The sequence below is a fragment of the Diuraphis noxia genome, unplaced genomic scaffold (genome assembly GCF_037042655.1).
Source record: "Diuraphis noxia isolate RWA-SAM2 unplaced genomic scaffold, SU_Dnox_SAM2 contig0004, whole genome shotgun sequence".
NCBI lineage: Eukaryota > Metazoa > Arthropoda > Insecta > Hemiptera > Aphididae > Diuraphis > Diuraphis noxia.
This window is the reverse complement of record NW_028301714.1, coordinates 22,142,178-22,161,415: the sequence shown is the minus strand read 5'-3', so window position 1 is coordinate 22,161,415 and position 19,238 is coordinate 22,142,178. Positions and strand designations below refer to the sequence as shown.

The 19,238-nt window shown below is 26.8% G+C and overlaps 2 protein-coding genes and 1 long non-coding RNA gene across 5 annotated transcripts; 1 reads left to right on the top strand and 2 right to left on the bottom strand.

Annotated features, from left to right (window-relative positions):
* Positions 1-5,551: 5,551 nt before the first annotated feature.
* On the bottom strand, positions 5,552-8,245 carry GlnRS (Glutaminyl-tRNA synthetase). The gene is made up of 3 exons (XM_015509018.2): positions 8,104-8,245; positions 7,165-8,039; positions 5,552-7,100 (listed from the first exon to the last, which is right to left on the bottom strand). Exons 2-3 carry the CDS (start codon positions 8,028-8,030, stop codon positions 5,681-5,683), a joined length of 2,286 nt encoding a protein of 761 aa, XP_015364504.2. The 5' UTR covers positions 8,031-8,039; positions 8,104-8,245; the 3' UTR covers positions 5,552-5,680.
* Positions 8,246-13,009: 4,764 nt separating this feature from the next.
* LOC149055854 (uncharacterized) lies at positions 13,010-13,546 on the bottom strand. Its single transcript, XR_016191456.1, has 2 exons — positions 13,398-13,546; positions 13,010-13,198 (listed from the first exon to the last, which is right to left on the bottom strand). It is a non-coding gene; the product is annotated as an uncharacterized LOC149055854 (long non-coding RNA).
* LOC107174107 (zinc finger protein 711-like) lies at positions 13,076-19,238 on the top strand. 3 transcript variants are annotated; one of them, XM_089226092.1, is made up of 2 exons: positions 13,076-13,203; positions 16,227-19,238. In XM_089226092.1, exon 2 carries the CDS (start codon positions 16,231-16,233, stop codon positions 17,068-17,070), a length of 840 nt encoding a protein of 279 aa, XP_089082218.1. In that variant the 5' UTR covers positions 13,076-13,203; positions 16,227-16,230; the 3' UTR covers positions 17,071-19,238. The 3 variants fall into 3 exon arrangements, with proteins under 3 accessions (XP_089082218.1, XP_015380418.1, XP_089082219.1); XM_015524932.2 differs by lacking the exon at positions 13,076-13,203 and adding an exon at positions 13,766-14,016; XM_089226093.1 differs by lacking the exon at positions 13,076-13,203 and adding an exon at positions 14,147-14,164.

The window sequence follows — 19,238 nt, the reverse complement described above, 5'->3', positions numbered from 1 at the left end:
GAAAGCAAATAATTACATAAAATCATTTAATGGATTTTTTACTCTACTGAAATTATTCAAAGTAATACCAGTTACAAGTTGTTCCTGTGAACGGGTATTTTCTAAATTAACAATAGTAAAAAATAAGTTAAGGAGTACTATACATCAAGACCGACTTAATAGTTTATTATTAAAGTTTACTGAACAAAAACTATCATCTATAGTATTAATATTGACATGGTCATTGATGAATTCAAAATTATTGGATATAGGAGAATTAATTTATAATTCTTTGAATATTGAATGTAATAACTAATAACACATTGTAATATATGTAATATATACAATATATGTAACATAATACTATGTATGTACAATTTTTTGTTCATTAAACCAATTTTTTTTTTTAATTTTTAGGTATTGTGTTTTATTCATAATATTTTGAATGTCTAGAAATTAGCTTATTAATGTTGAGTGCACGTACATTGTACGCCGTACAACTTGATTTTATTTACTCAGTTTTTAATTTACAATGAATGTGTTTTAAAAAAAAATATATATATATAGGGGCACTGTCCAAGTATTGGGGCATTAATTGTTGCTAGGCTCGACCGGAAATTGAAGTCTACGCACGCCTATGTCGGAAATATTGTTTCGATTTTCAAATAACACTTCGTCAAAAACAGATTATTCGAAAATTTAAATTTCTACATACTATAACTTTGCCAATTTTGCAGTTATAAAAAAACTTTTTATACAAAAACTGTTTAAAAAAAAATTCTCCACCCGAATCTGTAGAAAAAAAACGGTGTTGCCATTTTAAAAAAAGTGAGTTGTATTGCGCATGCGCGCACTGATAAAGTTTAAAATTTGAAATTTATCTGAAATTGTATATATCAGCAAACAGCAATGTCTTTCATAGTTTCATGAGATATTAACCTTACATTGTTACATGAGCATTGAGTGTAAAATATAAAAGTATTAATCTTTCGGTTTATAAAAAAATAAAAGGTTTTGAATATCAATCATGTATAAAAATGTTGTTAAAATTTATTTCGACCCCCCCCCCAAAAAAAAAAAAAAAAATAAAAATAAAATCCTGGTTACGTGCATGTAAGAAGTACACTAACGATACTATACTTTGTAAACCTACGTGGTCTTGTATGATTTTGTATATATTGGGCTACTGCCTACTGCCCGTTTAAATTTTCTATAAATAAATAATAATTGAATGATTTTCAAAATATAAAATTTGAAAATAAATTTCACAAAACATGTAATTCAGTACCTCCTACTCCTCCTAGTCCTAGGTTCCCCCCAAAATTAATCACAATACAAGTTCATCCGGACAAGATATTTACTATTTAGTGTTACCTTGAATGGTGATCAGAGATCAGACTGTATTGTACTATTGTGTGTAACATTATACTAGACACCAGGCTATATTATTGAAGCTCTTTAGAGTTTAAGGACAAAGGACATAATATATTTTTTCGTAACACGTGCAAGTGTTTCATTAATCATTAGTAATATTAGCAATATACTAATATTATGTAGTAAATATTGATGTAAACGATGTTTCAAATAAACATTTATCAGCGATAACCTTTAGTCTTAAAAAATTCCTTTAACAGTTGAAATAAAATATTTCATATTTAATTAATAATTTAATACTAAATTAACATTTACGACTTCAAAGTTTAATTTCTTTAGAAACAAGACGTTATCGATAATCGTTGTATTATTATTATACTGTATAACAGACAACAATTAACATCAATAATGGTATAAACTATTAAGTATAAATTCATAATATAATATAAATATAATAATATGCATATAATAAAATAAAAATGGTAAATACCTAAACGGAATACTCGATAATAAATAATAATATTCAACGTGTATTTCATTTATTGGGGTAAACTATAAAAAATAATTACCACAATAACCACTAAGGCACTAAGTATATAAAAATTAAAAAGTATTTGATATTACCTATATTAAATAATAATTAGTTTATTTTTAAGATTTACAAATTATAAAATGTCAATAATTCCTCTCGCCCACCCACCAACTATACCACTCGGAACCTACTGGGCACTGATCACTACCTAGTGGGTTAAAAAAATACAGAAGTTAGTTCCTACATGGTAAAAAAGGCGAGTTCCTACATGGTAAAAAAGGCGAGTTCCTACAACGTAGGAAAATTATATGTACAAGTTCTTACAAAGTACAAAAAGTTTAAATGCCAATAAGTGTATATTAGGTACTTATTAGTTATGAGTTTATGACATATGTTATATTATGAATTAGATGTTTATATTTATCAGTAAACTATTTTACAATGTCTTAAAAAAATAATTAAAAATTGCATAGTTCCTCTGTCCTCTAATGCCACAGAACACGAAGTACACAATCTTAATACAGTAAAACATTTCATAAATAAATATACAAGTAATAATACCAAATAATAAAAATCTCTTAAAATATTTTATAAATAAATAGTTGAATAGTTATTCTTCCATTATATACAGCTATATACAGCAGGAACTTTAAAATATAAAATGTTTTCTGTAAAAGGCCTCATAATATGTTAACAGTCATTACGGTGTAACAATGTAACATAATCAATTCACCGAGATTTTACTTTAGAAATTGATGAATTAACTAGTAAAAAAAGAAAACTTGATTTTTAAAAATTATTTTGTGGGTACAATATACATTGTATATACTACATAGTATAATTAAATAAAAGTTTCTAATGTCACCATATTTCCTGCTTTTAAGGATCATCTAAGATTTGAGATGAAATTGTAATTTTTGTTGTACACTACAAACAGTAATAACTAATAAGTAATGTCGTATGTTGTAGACAGTCGTCACTGTAATATATACATAATATAGGTGGGAATATTTTATTTTTTTGTAAATCGTTAATATAGGTCAGGCCAATGAATCAAGATGTGCTGAGGCATCAATATATTTTACTATATAACACCGCGGTCGAGTCCAGTCCAGGGCGGTCGAGTGATTCGGCGAGCCCGTAGGTACGACGGTTGTACGTGTGAAACGTCAACCGCAGTACGGACTACGGGCTACATGGGCAATCTGAATTTGCCAAGTGACTTATTTATTTGTGTTTGTTTTACATTTGAATAAAAGTGTTTCCGACTCAAAACCCGAGTTTACATTTTTTTAGTCATTCTTAAGAGGATGTCAGCGCACTAATTGTTTTCTCTTTCTGGCTCACTCGTAACATAGACAAAACGTATATACGCAGAATCATTTTTTCTATATCTTGAAGTAATTTTAGAGTAAAACCTCCCATTACAAAAAAGATAGAAAATAATATTTTTGAGGCAATGACATATCGATTTGTCTAAATATTGTTTCTTAATAATTTAAACATTATTTAAATGTACAGTGTTTTTTTGTTTATTTTGAAAGTCAAATATCAATAAAATATAAAATCGATATGTCATTCCCTCAAAAATATTATTCTTTATCTTTTTTGTAATGGAAGGTTTTACTCTAAAATTACTTAAAGACATAGAAAAAATGATTCTTTGTAATGCGTTTTGTCTATGTGGGTCAGAGAGAGAAAACAAATAGTGCGCCGACAATTTGACATCCTCTTACCATTCATAGGAGCAGCGCCGGGAATCGGGATATACTTACTATATGTGTCAGAGGTTTTATCATTGATTATAAATAGTATTTATAATCAATGGTTTTATTAAACTGAATAGTGCCAAGGTATATTATGTAATCTTTGAGTCATTTCACTAGATAGGAACGAACTAAGAATCGACAAGCGCATACCATCGTACCTCAAAGTTAACAGTGCCATTCTAATTAATTTCTTATTTTTAGCTTTAAGCATTTTACTCATTTTAGCAATGTAGATTGTAAATACAATTTTATATTTAAATAGAAATGAATAATATTAAACATTATCTTTGGTTCAATATTAATTACAATAATAATAGTAAATTGATCTTAATTTTACCAACAGGCACAGACTTACTGTACTTTGATGTAAATTTAAAATTTCAATTAGCCATCTAATTTCTATTAAAATTATTAGTACTGTTATGATGCTCATTAGTAAAATATATTTTATTAATTATTAATATAAGCAAAATTGTAATATTCAGTTTCCATATTATATAAAAAAACAGAATAGATCATAGTTCAACATGATGTATACAAATATAATACTTTATCTAGAATGGATAGAAGGGCACTCAGCATGATAATAACAATAAGGTGAAACGGTTAGCATAAAATATATGGGAAAGACGTTTTGGGAGGAGTCTGAGATTTACTTGGCGGATTTAAATGTGAATTGTATTTAATTGTAAAATATGATAATCAATAGAAAATATTCAAGTGTACTTTGTAATGTTTGCATTAGATAGGTACCTGCAGTTTTGAGTAAATTACATTTCAAAATTAATAAAATTACATCACTCATATAAAATTAGATATATTTTTTAAATTCAATTTGTATTGACCGAAATTATTTTTATCATGTTGTGATTTTTTCGTTTAAAAAGTAATATGTTACAAGTACCTAACGATTCTTTTTAAAAATGTATAACAAAATTTGTTCATAAACACTAATAACCAATAAATTAATAAGTAATGACATAACTAAAATTATATAAATTGTATAGTCAGTATAGAAGTATTATAGGTATAACATCGTCACATCGATATAATGCATAGCCGGATTTAAGAAATTAGTGGCCCTGGGCTAATTTATTTTTGGGATCCTAATTTTACAAAAAAGTATTTTTATAATAATATGCCAATTGATACTTATTAGTTAAGTAAGAAAAATATTTTTTTTTCAGACAGAAAATGTACATTACATAGTTAATTGTTAATTTATTAAAAAAAACAATTAAGTTAAATGTTAAAATATAAAATTGAATAACATGTTATTCGATACAAATAATTTTAAAAAGTTATTTTGTTACATTAGTGTGAATTTAAGGAAAATATTTTGAAATTTGCGTTAAATTACTACCTAACACTGTTAGATAGGAACTTAATTTACAAAAACCTCAATTTCAGAAGTGTCAATGGGTAAAATCAGTTATCCATCCAAACATAAAATATTACATTTTTATGAATAATAATGGGTAACAAAAATAAGTAAAAAAATATTGATTATAAGATTAGATAATCTATCAATAATTTATTTGAAAGAAAATTGGCAGAGGATCCATGATTTCTTAGTCTTCCATCAGGAATTTAGCCAAAAATCCTTATTGAAAAATTGATGGGCTAAGTATTTTCTTGGAATACAATTCCAAACCAATAATTTTCCAACTAGCATCACATAACTTTTTCTCAACAATACAATTGGAAATGGTGAAAAAAAATTATGTGACATCAATTTTCACGAGGCCTTTCAATGAATACCATGGAATATTACTAAACTTAAATTTTGAATTTAAGTCATTATTTTAAGAATATACATGAAAAACTGATATATTAAATACAGGAATTATTTTTAGGTCCACTCTACCAAGCAAGATTATAATAATTTTGACATTCATTATAGAAAAATCTTGTAAATAATTTTATTTTCAAGCCATATTTATTATTTTATTGGATATTTAAATTTTAAACATAACATAAATTATCAAATATAAAATATGAATATGCAATTTTTACAATAAAATTTTCATTTTGATGACCCGTCTTTTAATGAAATTGTTCTATTAAACACTAATTTAGTGTCATTAGAATCAAAATCCACACAAAAATACCCTAATCTTTCAAATTGATAATTCTTTAACACTGGTGATTTTAATATGTGTTCATCAGCATAAGCATTGACTATTTTCAATGAATCTGAATTAACATCACTAAGATAGCCGTTTGGCACTTGGTTAGTGTCTTCTGGATTTTTACTCATAAATAATCGATCATACAATCTGACTTCAATCTCAATAGGATTTGAAACCCAATGTATAAATGCTTTTGGTTTTGGTGCAGTTTTAACATCTGTTGCTTCAACATGAATTTCTTCTATTTTTGTCCCAGAAGTTATTACTTTTATCACTTTTATCACAATTCCTGCATATCTTAAACCAACAGTTTGGTCAATGGTTAAGCGGCGATAATCTTTATCCGGATTTTGACTAAAATCAATGGAATCAATGTAAAGCACTGATGAGAATTTGACATCGTGCCAACCTTTGTCTGGATCACTTGGAAAATCAGGAACACTTAATGAAAATGGCTTATTTAATTTTTCAAAGTTGGTAATAATTATTTTCAAAGGCTCAAGGGCAACCATAGTTCTAAATGCTGTAAGATTTAGGTAATCTTGAACTTCAGATTCAAGCATTTTTGGATCAACAATAGCTTGAGCTCCAGTTACACCCATACGTGCACAAAATGAGTTAATTGATTTTGCAGGAAAGCCTCTACGCCGCAATGCAGATAATGTAAACAACCTAGGGTCGTCCCAATCATTAACAATTTTATTTTCAATTAATTTACCAATTTTTCTTTTAGATACAACTGTATAGTTCATATTAAGTCTACCATATTCCCATTGTACAGGGCAATAAAGATCGAGCGAGTTGCATAACCAATAATAAGTAGATCTTCGATTTTGAAATTCTTTAGTGCAAAGAGAATGTGTAATATTTTCAATAGAATCGCAAAGACAATGGGTATAATCATACGTTGGATATATACACCATTTATCTTTAGTACGATGGTGTGGCAAAAATTTGATACGATAAGCAACTGGATCTTGTTTTCCTTCTTCAAGAGTTACTTTCATTCTCAATGTAGCTTCTCCTTCATCAAAAATTCCATTTTTCATATCATTAAATAAAGACAGATTTTCCTCAACTGGACGATTACGCCATGGGGATGGCGGTGGATTAAATCCTTGCATGTCTTGTTGTTTTTGATGGCAGACATAAGCCAATCCTTTTTTTGTTAAAGCAATAGCCAAATCGTAGAGCTGATCAAAATAATCTGAAGAATGGGTGATTCTGTGAGGTTTATAGCCTAACCATTCTACCATTTCTTTGATACCTGTAAAATATTTTTCTTCTTCCTTTTCTGGATTCGTATCATCATACCTAAAAGTATAAAAACAATAAGTAAAACAATGTTAAATTAGTAGTATAACTGTATAGTTTTTACCTGAGAATACATTCTCCATTAGAAACTTTGGCAAATCCAAAATTTATATTAATGGCCTTGGCATGACCAATATGTAAAATTCCATTAGGTTCTGGAGGGAATCTGGTAATAACTTTGCCACTAGTTTCTTTTAAATGTTTTGATAATAACTTTTCTGTATTCGTTGTAATAACATAACCGTCAGTTTTAAAATTTTCTCCAGGCTTATGAAAGTCCACTTTACTCATCAACTCTTCAATGGACAATGGTTCATACACAAGAGTCTTTTTTTCTTCTATAGGTTTGATTTCTTTGACTTTCTTTTGCTTTTGAACAGGTGCTAAATCAGCTTCAGTTTTAGCGCCTAAAATATTCAAAATTTGACTGTCAACTTCATTTTTTATTGCTTTTCCATCAGCCCAAACCAGTTGTTTTCTAACTTCTTGCATTAGACCACCAGTGTTAAACTTATATCTTTTCTCAATTAATTCATTTATGTTTTGAGATATAATGTCTTTAACTGTTTGCTTTATTTCGTCTATAGAAACAACAATGCCAACCCCACAAGCTTTATTTAATTCAGATACATCTATATTTTCAGATATTACTGAGCGTAAGTATTCCAAACTACAATCAATTCTTTGGGTTGTATCCAACTTGTTTTCAAATATGTATAAGTCGATGAGACTTACATACTTAAAGTCTTGATTTTTTAACTTGGAAGCTAGGTGATACAATAAAGTGCCATAATTAATTAAAGGTTGATCTGTTTTTGGAAATTCATTAATGACTTTTTTTAAATTGGAAGTTAAATTTTTATTTTTTATAGTTTCTTTAGCTTTAGCTTCGGAAAGGCCAATAGATACAAACAATTCCAAATCAGACATTTTCAATATCTGAAAAAAAATTTTTTAAAAATTAAAAAAAAAAAAAAAATATTAGGTAATCAATTATTTTTACCAATATCTATTTCAAGACTTAGAATATCTTTTGTTCTGATCAGAGCACTCGAAACAGTTCCTATTGGAGTATGTAAATCTTTGACAGCAATATGATTGTAGTCTCCAGTAGTTGCAATAAATGTAGCTTTCACTTTTGAATTATCATATAAGACGGCAGTACAAGGTTTACCTAAAACATTATGTCACTTATTAATAATATGTAACAGTTAAAGTTGTACAAAAACTTAAAGTTGATATTAAGATATGTTCTAAAATTCAATCAAAATAAAATAAATCAATATTACCTAAACTAACCATACCTAGGCTTACATTGATAATAATTTATAATTTATTTTACTTATTATTTAAGTTATTTTAAAGAAGTTCAATGGCATGCCATACTCATGCCTATAAATCTCACATACTCAACATGATTATACATCTATAGCTTCAAGACTCAGTTTAGATTCCTCGGCTGATCACCAACATTTACTAAATTTCCAGTTCTTAAATAAGATCCTACCTGGTAAAATTGAATGATTAAATTATGTCCATTGCCAATGTTGACCTCTTCTTTTTATTTTTAAATTATTAATTAATATTGTATAAATCCTGGTATATGCCAATGGTTAGCCAGCAAATTTCTTCTTAAATCTTCAGCATACTCAAACCATTTTATTTTTGACATGTTTTATTCTTTATTTCTTTCTTGGCGCTATGTTTTTAAATCTATGCCTATACTTTTAATTTCAGATAACACTCAATTTTACCAATACATAAATATCTATAAATCAATCAAGTTCATCTTTATAAACAATCATTTGAATCTATTCTATTCTCATCTCTTATTCATTCATAAAACCAATTCTCATATTTACCTGTTCATGAACTTAAGATAATGTCTTATTCTATGGTCAATAAAGTTTACACACCATATCATTCATAGGAGGCCAATACGGCCGTGGGCTGCCATAAATTAATTTGGATTTATATTATTAACTTTTTCGTAGCGCTACAATAATGATCTTGAAAATTTGTTGTGGCGTAGTGGGAATAATTGCAATTTTTTTATGTAATAAACATAATTATAACATATTTTTTGTATTTTTAATTTTTTTTCAAATTCAATACAAATACAAATTTATAATGACACTGAAAAATGTCTTTGACGTACCCATGATAAATATTCTTCAGGCCGCATGGCAGTCAACGTGTTAAGGTACACTTTGATAATTTCATTGTAGTATAATATACTGATGGATCAATTTCGGCTATTCTTTTTATATTCCTGAATTACATATTTCTTTTACATAAATATTTTTTCCCTTCTTCTCCATCTTTCGCTGCAGAGCACTATGGTATCTTTGAAGCATCCCTTAATCACTAATCTCTAATCATTTTACTTCCACCTGTCTCCCTTAGTCCTTAGAATCAAATCGATCATCCTAAAACTACATTAATCCAATTACTTTGGGTCACATTGGTATACATGGGATCCGTCAATCTGGCGAAACTCACGTCCAATTTAATCTATCCCGCCCTCAATCAAATTCCTCAAACTGACTCAATTTTATGACGTCATATAACCAACATCTGATCCACAAACTAGTCTAACCTCCCAGCTGATTTTTCCACTAGGTACAAAAACATTGCACCAAGCGTTCAAAACAAAACATGATTCAAAAACCTTAATATACCTCGGTCAACTATTATACAAATCAACCGCCTACATACAGGTCACTGATTACTACCTGATCAGGCTTACAAGCTAGGGTTAAACAACTCCCTACTCTACATCTCTATGTATGATCTCACTGCATTATTCTGTTTAGGTGAAGGTTGGTTTTATTATATAATTTTTAAGATAATAGTTGTTTTAGATTCTGAACGAAGTGAAGAATGTATTGATTTTACAATGATGTGTGATTTTTGTTTTTTTGTTTTTTTTGTTTTTGTGTCTGTGTACAGCATAACTAGTCGAAATAATGCTTCGATTTCAAACTTTGGGGGTGGTTTCCGATGTAAAAGTGAAGATCCTTGGTGCATTATAGAGGTTAAAAGTAAACATTTTTCAAAAAAATCAAGAAAAACAAAAAAAAAATGATAGAAAAACGGGGATTTTTACGCAAAATCAGTTTTCGACCAAATCGATTTTTTTATATGGTTGTAATTCAAAAACTAATCACTGTAAATACTTGAAATTTTCACCAAATGTTTATGGTAGTGCTATCTATATACAGTTTAATTTTCAAAATGTTTTGACTTTTTTTGAATTATTTATAGACCACTGAAATTTTCGACTTTTTTGAGAATTTTTTTTTGAAGTGTCGGTAAAAAAATGTTGGACGACCAAAAAAACTTGAAAATTTAATACAAGGTTCCTTATGAGTTGTTCTTATTGTAGCTAAAAAAAATTAAAAATCGTAAGTCACGATTCATGACTTACGATTTTTTTAAATAAACGTTTATAGTTCAAAATTTTACGAAATCTGTCGAAAACGCGAAAATTTGCAAGTAATTTTGAAGTTGAAAAATCATAAAATTTTTTGCATTTATAACTAAGGATTAGAAATACAACACTAAGTTTTCCAAAACTCAAAGCATCATTATAGGAAAAATTTTAAGTGCGTTTGAATTTTAAAGTTTTACGAAAGAGCGTACCGATAACGATTTATCCTGAAACGATTTTAAATATTTGTTATTATTCAAAAAGTATAAGTCCTAGATACTTGAAAATTTTACCAGTTATTAGGATTGGCATTTTCTTTACATGATTTAATTTTCAAAATATTTTAACTTTTTTTGAGATATTTATAGACGACTGAAATTTTCAATTTGTCTGAAAATTTTTTTTTGAAGTGTCGATAAAATTTTTTTGGCCCTATCAAAATACTTGAAAATTGAATAAAAAGTTCCTCATAAGTTATTATTATAGTGATTAAAAATTTATAAGAATACATAGGCATAATTTTTTTTATTAGTATTTGAAGTTCAAATATTGACTTAATACGTAAAAATTACGGCAATTTTCAAATTATCTTAGATCGAAATTCATAAAAGTTTTTCTTTTTAATTCTAAGATTTGAGAATTTAATACAAGGCTCATAATATATTTTTACAATAGCAGTTGAAAAATAAAATAAATGTATAGCCACAATTTTTTTTTTACACGTATTCAAATTTTAATTTTGACAACATACGTAAAAATCACAAAAATTCGTAAATTATTTTATCCTAAAAATTCATAAAAAATTTTCCTTTTATACCTAAGATTTGAAAATTTAATACAAGGCTCCTTATAGGTTTTTCAATCTTTATCACAAAAAAAATGTCCACCGGAAATTCAAATTAAATTTTTATTGACATTTGAATTTCAAATATTGACAAAAATTCCTCAAAACCATGAATATTTGCAAATTATTTTGTAGTTCAAAATTCATAATATTGTTTGTATTTATATCTAAGGTTATACAATTTAACACCAAGTTTTCCATAAGTTTTGCTTCAAATAGCTATAGAGAAAATTTGAAGCGTCATTATAGGAAAAATGTTTTGAGCGTTTGAGTTTTAAATTTTTATGAAATCGCGTAATGATAACGATTTATCCTCAAACCAGGTATTCGTATATCTATGATAATATAAGGTATTATGAATTATGATAACTATACTAATTGATTAACCGTGCCTTATGCAAAATGCGTCTTAATTGAAAAATAAAATATTTGTTTCAAAATAGAATATATGACAATATTTAAATATAATATATCCTAGACTGACAAATCATCTCCGTTCAGAATCGTTTTTCGTATACAATGATACCTATCATTGCATTCAAATTTAATCCCATCCATTACAGTAACCTATTGTACAGCATAGCGACATCCACAACTTACCAGCTTTTTTAAAATTTTTTGTACTTATATCATTCACAATAATTGTCAAGCTGTAATAGCATTACTAAAATCTAATAAACAAAAAATCCTAGTACATTGTAAATTTAGTGTTGTTAATGTATATAATATATGAGCTCTGTATCCGTAAATCTTAATAAAAAAATAAATAAATAAATGTATTATCTAATAGGTATTTTTTAACTCAACATTACAAATTTTTATACCTAAAGAGAGCTCTAATAAACATCACATTGTATAATTAATTTGTCCTAATTTAAATATTCATGAATTAACAATATACCTAGGTTTAATATATAATTATATAAATAAAAAAAAGTACATTTATAAGAAAATGTGCAGTTGTTAAATAATCATAGCTAGATCACATACATATTAGCCTAGATATGTCAATAGATATCATGTAAATATAACATTAATAATTTTATTTGGGTATAAGAATAAATATAGAATTTTATATTAATTACAACAGAAGTTGAATTGACTGTTGAGTCTTTTGTAATCAAGAATTTTTTTAAACGGAATACTCTAAGCTCCAAAGAATTAGATATGAAGATTTAAAACTTTCACTAAATGCATATTAAATACCTACTATTGAAATATACTTTTAGCAGCATAGAATAATTTAAAATGCAATAGATAGATATAACAAACCAGTAGAAAAATTCTGTCATTTTATGTAATTATCTACTATAGTCTACAAGGAATAATGTCTAATTCTATAATAATTTAACTACTATGAAACATGATTTAATTTTTTTTGTTTTTATTATAATAATATCATAACAACTACTGTTAACGTATTGAACTAAATGGATAATAATAAAAATGTACTTACCTTCGAGTTTTGAGATGGCACTGAGGAATCGTTTTCTCAAAAAACTGGCTGCGATTTGCTCACGGCAGTCCATATAAGGTTTGCAGAAAACGATTTGTAAACCGAATACCTCACAGAAAAGCGTAGCGTATTAGCGGAAAACAGGATGTGGGCATGTGGCTGACTGTTATCACTTATCACCGCGGCCGACAACGACCGTAAATGTACGAGAAAACGGATCTTACTTTCATCGGAACTGGTGTTCCGCTGTCTCCATAATTCTGATAATACTCTGTTGTGATACGCGGTCGTGCTGATCTGCGCTTCCTATAGTTCCTACTTCCTACTGCCTGTGGCGTTCGGCGTCGTGGGCGGCGAGCACTTGTCTGAAGTGAGTAACAAACATCAAAGCACACATACACCCAACATCAACTTACAGCTTTACTAAACAAGTTCTGCGTTTATCACGATATAATATTATATAACATATATTTATATATAATTATTATATAATATTCAATATTGAGTATTGACTATTGTATATTATAATGTACTCAAAATTGAAAATAATAATAAATAATATACCATAATATTAGTGTAGGCAGATCGATCATGTTTCATGTATCAATATTTTTGAGGATAAACTATCATTGTTCAATTAGGTGCACGAATATGGAGTATCGAAATCGAATATAATAGTTAAAAGGGGAGGGTCATGTTGCAAAAATGCAAAGCTGATAATATATTTTATACGAGTAAAAAGTGTTTATTTAAAATATAAAATATTGTTTTTGCTCAAATTCAAATGATGGGCTGACCAGATTGACGAATCTATGACGGATTTAAAAATCCTGTTGATTTTTGTTCTATGATTTATCATTCACACATATTTTATCCACCCGCGCCTAACCATGTTTATCACACCACCGATCGTTTGGAGATAAACAAACGAAACGGATACGTTCCCAACTTTGACGGCTCGCCCATATCAACAACAATATTATATATATTTTTATTTTATTCAACTTACTTATAAGTTATAACAAATAATAATAATTGTATATTGTATTAAATATATTCCAAACGCAATTAATGCTTTGTTTACTATGCCAGTATCGTAATATAAATTAATAATTGTAAGAATTTAGTTAATTTTTACACGTATTGAAATAAATCAGTTACCAATACATATTTGAGCTGTGAAGTAAGTTAATCTAATTAAATATTATAAATCTTATAGATTCTTATAATAACCTTGTTTTAACTTTGTTATAAGCCATCTCTATCCATAAATATGTCAGGGAAATGTTTGCTACAATGTAATTCATGATTGTGATGAAAAACTAAAATCAGTAAGATCATTTCCTTATCATTCCACTGGACTTTCCTTAAATATTAAGCACTTAGTATCTTTATTTTTATATAAAAAATATTGTATTGATGTTTACAAACTTAAAGTTATTACATTTATTGAAATTATATATTTATTTAAAATCATTTCCTATAATACTCCAAGTATTATACTAATTTACCTATTATAACTTCTCAGAAAATGTATTTTAGCATACCAATGAAATTGTTGAAGTTAATTAAACTTTACATTCTAAAATAAAACAAACTTAGAATTCTACCTACTGAGAATTCTTCAAAGCAACTGTTGTACATTAGAAATTTAACTGAAGGCTTAGATTTGTTTATGTGCTACCTTTAAGGCGTTATTAAAAATGAGGATCAAATTTTTACATTGAATATTCAAATCCAATGAGAAATTACATTACAATAGTTATGTAGAGATGATGGTACTTTCCTGTTATACCAGACTACGGCTATTATCGCGACTACCACCCAAGACTACCTCCGTTATCGCGACTACCGCTGTTTTTTTGCGAAACATCACAATCCTGTTATCTAAGACTACCTTATTTTTATTTTTTTTAAGAGAATGTCCTACATGCGGGGGCGATCTTAATTAATTTTTTTTTAATCTGTAGGTATTGCGGAGATGGCCACATTCGAATTGTATTTATGTATATTAAGAAAAAGAAAATATCAAATTCATTTGTAATATATTTTTCATGGCGCACACCAGAGGTGCTATAGCCAGATTAGTCAGACTTGGCGTAAATGTAAAAATTATAAATACAAAAATAAAATAATTAAAAATTATGGCCATATATTCAAATTATGTAATATAAATAAAAAAAAAGAAATAATATTAATGTTTTCACCAAACACGATCAAAAATGGTAAAATGATATTATATAATATTAAATATTAAATGTAAAAATAATAAATCCACAAATAAAATAGTAAATAATGATGGACATACATACAAATTAATAAATTGAATTATTAAATTAATTAATTTCAATAAAAAAAACTCACTATTTTATATTTATATAATGTATTTGTGACGTTAAAACGCAGCCTATAGATATCATTCAGCTAATTGTGATAGTCGCAATAACAGAGGTAGTCTTGGGTGGTAGTTGCAAAAATAGTCATAGTCTCATATAACAGGAAAGTACCATTTTGGTAGTCTTAGATAACAGGATTGTGATTTTGTCAAAAAATAAGGTAGTCTCACATAACAGGAAAGTACCGAGATGATTATATAAGACCTATTAGTTACTACCATATTTAAGATGTAGTTATATATTAAATTGTATAAAATAGTGTAATGATTTCCATTTTTATTTATATGTAAGAATAAACTTTCTTCATGTAGTATCTCAAGGAAAGCAAGAAAAAGTTTGAGATATAGAGTTTTATAAAAATTTAAAAATTAGTAATCAATTTTAACGCTTAAAATACTAATACTTGTGCATATTAATGGACTACAACAATGAATAAATACATTTTTTTTAAATCTTTCATTAGTTTGTTTAATATTTATTTATTTTAAATTGGATAATGTAAAACAAAATGTCATGACACAATAACCTAACCACTAGTCCCAGCTAAATTTCTTAATTTTTTTAAAGCATTTTTAGTTTGTCAAATTATAATTGTAGTGACTTCCTCCTCATTTTTTGTTTATCTTAATTCTCGCTGGAATTTTGTTTGCATTTTCAAGTAAAATTGTTCATTTAATGATATTATTTTCTCAAGATAACAAAAACAATTATTTATATCAAGTTATTGAGAGCAAAATGCTATTCAATTTAATGGTAGTTTCAAGAGGATTAAAAATGTATTTCGAGATAACAAAAAATTTGAGAAAATGTATTTACTATCTGTAAATAGTGTAAATAGAAATGTACACAAATTTAAATTTTTATAAAATATGAGGATTGTTATACATACTTTATTTACTTAATTCCCATTCATAATTTAAATTCTAAAATTAATAAAATAATAAGTATTTGAAGTTTTATGGGTATTATATATAAAATTATTTGTAATTGTTCTCAGTGTTATGATGGGTGATGTGACTGCTGAAAGTCCTCCTGCTGATGATTTAAATAACTCTGGTTCTTCTTCTTCTTCATCATCCGACTCTGATGGTGAATCAAGTAGTTCATGTACTAGTTCTAGTTCTTCTTCTCGCCCTGAAACACCTAACAACCAGTGTAAAGATTCTAGTTTACCTAATTGTGATGAAGATACTCCTCAGTCAAATGGTGAATCTGAATGGATGGTTTGTCAGCTTTGCCTATATAAAGTGAAAACACCTTTACAATTAAAACAACATATGCGAATGCACACTGAGCATAAGGTACATCGTTGTGCCATATGTAATAAAACATTTGAACAAGCCACTCGACTAGAAAAACACATAGCCATTCACTGTGGTACTGATAGTCGTTTTGAATGTTCACTTTGTGGCAAAGTATATAAACTTCGAACTCAAATTGTTAGCCACATAGCAGCTCATAAAAAACAAAATGCTGGACGTCGTATATCATACACATGTCACATTTGCACAAAAAAATTTTCAAATAAGTCAAAACTAAAGGAACATGTATCAGGACATGAAAACGGAACTCTGCATTCATGTGATGTTTGTGGGCGAACTTTTAAATTAAATTCATATCTTGTTGTCCACAAAAGAACACATGAAATGAATGTGTCTTATACAGGGGATAAACCATTCACCTGTTCAATGTGTAACAAGTCTTTTTTGAGCAAAAGTAACCTAGACCTACACATGTTGGTGCACAACTATGTTAAAAAAGCATCATATAGTTGTGACATATGTGGAAAAATATTTATGCGCAAATATAATTATGATGCTCATGTGAAAATACATCAATAGTTTGTAAGATTTTACCATTTCAACTAACAGTTATTATTGCCACACAATTCTCCATATGCACTAAAACCGTTATAATTTTAACGTATTGTGAATTTTTTTTTTGGAAACTAAAGTGCATTGTTTTTTTTAAGTATATTAAGTATGTATTTAATAATGACTTCTTGAACTAATGTTTTGGTAAATTTACTAACATTTCAATAATTATTATCTCAACATTTTCCTTTATTATATTTTTATACATAATATTGGATATAGAATCTGTTTATAAAACATTTTTCTATTAATTGGAGAAGATAATTTATCAAGCTAAAACCACCTCTTAATTCTTGTTGTAACCATAAAATATTTATAACTATTCTTTTAATATTTATTATTGATTTTCGATTCTTCACGCCTTTTTATTTATACAAAAAAAAAATTATATTGTACTACAAATGAATGACTCAAAAATAATGTATAAATCCTGTTTGTATCTAAGTAACTCAAGAAATTAAGTTCCAATTTATTAATTTAAGTTAATTTATATTATGTATATAGTGAAAACATAAATCGTACAAAACCATAGTTTATTTTATTGTTTATTATTTATTTTATTTTAATGTGTATTATAAATATTATTTAAGTGTATTTTATGTTTAATTCAGAGACTAAAGTTTTGTTCTTGAGTATAACCAGATTTTAAACAATTAGTATTGATAAGAATTATATTAGACAGATAATTGTTTGTAATTATATAAGCTTCTAGACGAATAATGTAATGATTTTAATATATCTTGTATTTCTTTTTTATTGTAACATATTTATAACCATTCCAAGACAAAATGTCTGTAATAATTATATTATACTAAATATTATGTATTTTTTGAAGTATTCTATGTAATATATTTTATGTATAGCACTAAAATATACATATTATAATATTGTATATACTATCAAATTTTGAAAACCTTAATTGTTTGATATGATAATATGAAATATTTATTCATTTATTTTAAATAAAAAAAAATTGTGTTCAAATCTTAAAATGATATTGCTTTTTATTAAGTACTGGAGGCGTTGTATTTTATTTTTTATTTTACCATTTTTTCATTGAAATTAACTTTAAATAAAATGAAATGTCTACTCTAACTATTTGCTGTAATATGATTATTTAGTACCTTAGAATTGCTGTCAGCTAAAAGTTAATGAATAAATAATTTGTATTGTTTTTATTTTCATGTTGTATTTAATCACAAGTAAGAATATTTAAAAAACTTATGTTTAAATGACCGTAAAGTATAAAATCAAAAATAATTTTTCAAATCTTGTGGATTAAGTTTGTTTCAATGAAATATGATTGGTAAAAAATGTGTAAATGTGTATCTAGTTGGTATCTTCTGTTTGACTTCTTGATATTTTATATTGAAAATTTGAAAATGTCATGTTAGTAGTGAGTAGTCAATAGTTAAGTGAAAACTACGATTATTTATGTATAATGTATGTGTATGTACATTTTCATTTAATATTTGATAAATAATCATATTTTATTTACAGTCTTTGTATGTTTATATAACTATAATGTCTAGTTCCTTTGCAATTAAAAAAAAAAAAAAAATACTACATGTAATTTAATTTTGTGACATTTCCAATTTAATTTTTTCCCAAAATTAAGTTTATTTTCATACCTAATATATAGGGGTGAATAGAGATGTGTACTCCATATTTTATGTAATATAAGAATCTAATTTTTATTTTTTATAATTATTAATAGATCTAATGATACCAATGTTTTATGTTAACATTTTGCATTATGTTCATGTGTTGTTTTTTCTCTTGCCATTAGATTTGTTGTTACATTTTTTCTCAACTCATAAATTATTTACATTAGAATACTTAATAATTTATTGTCTACATTCTTATTTTTATTTTCACTACCTATGTAAATATTATAGATTTTTGTGAACTATATGGTACCTAATATTAACTTGTTATTTTTTTCATAATCCGACTATTCATATTTGATTTAACTATAATATAGTTTATATTAACAAACGTCAATCGGAATTGATACTGAAAGTATTTTCTTACTATAGAGGCATATGCACTCTATTTATTGCGCCCAACAGGCAACAGTAATGTACAAACAGATGTGTAATTAAATGTAAATAAAAATTGAAGTTTCGATGTTA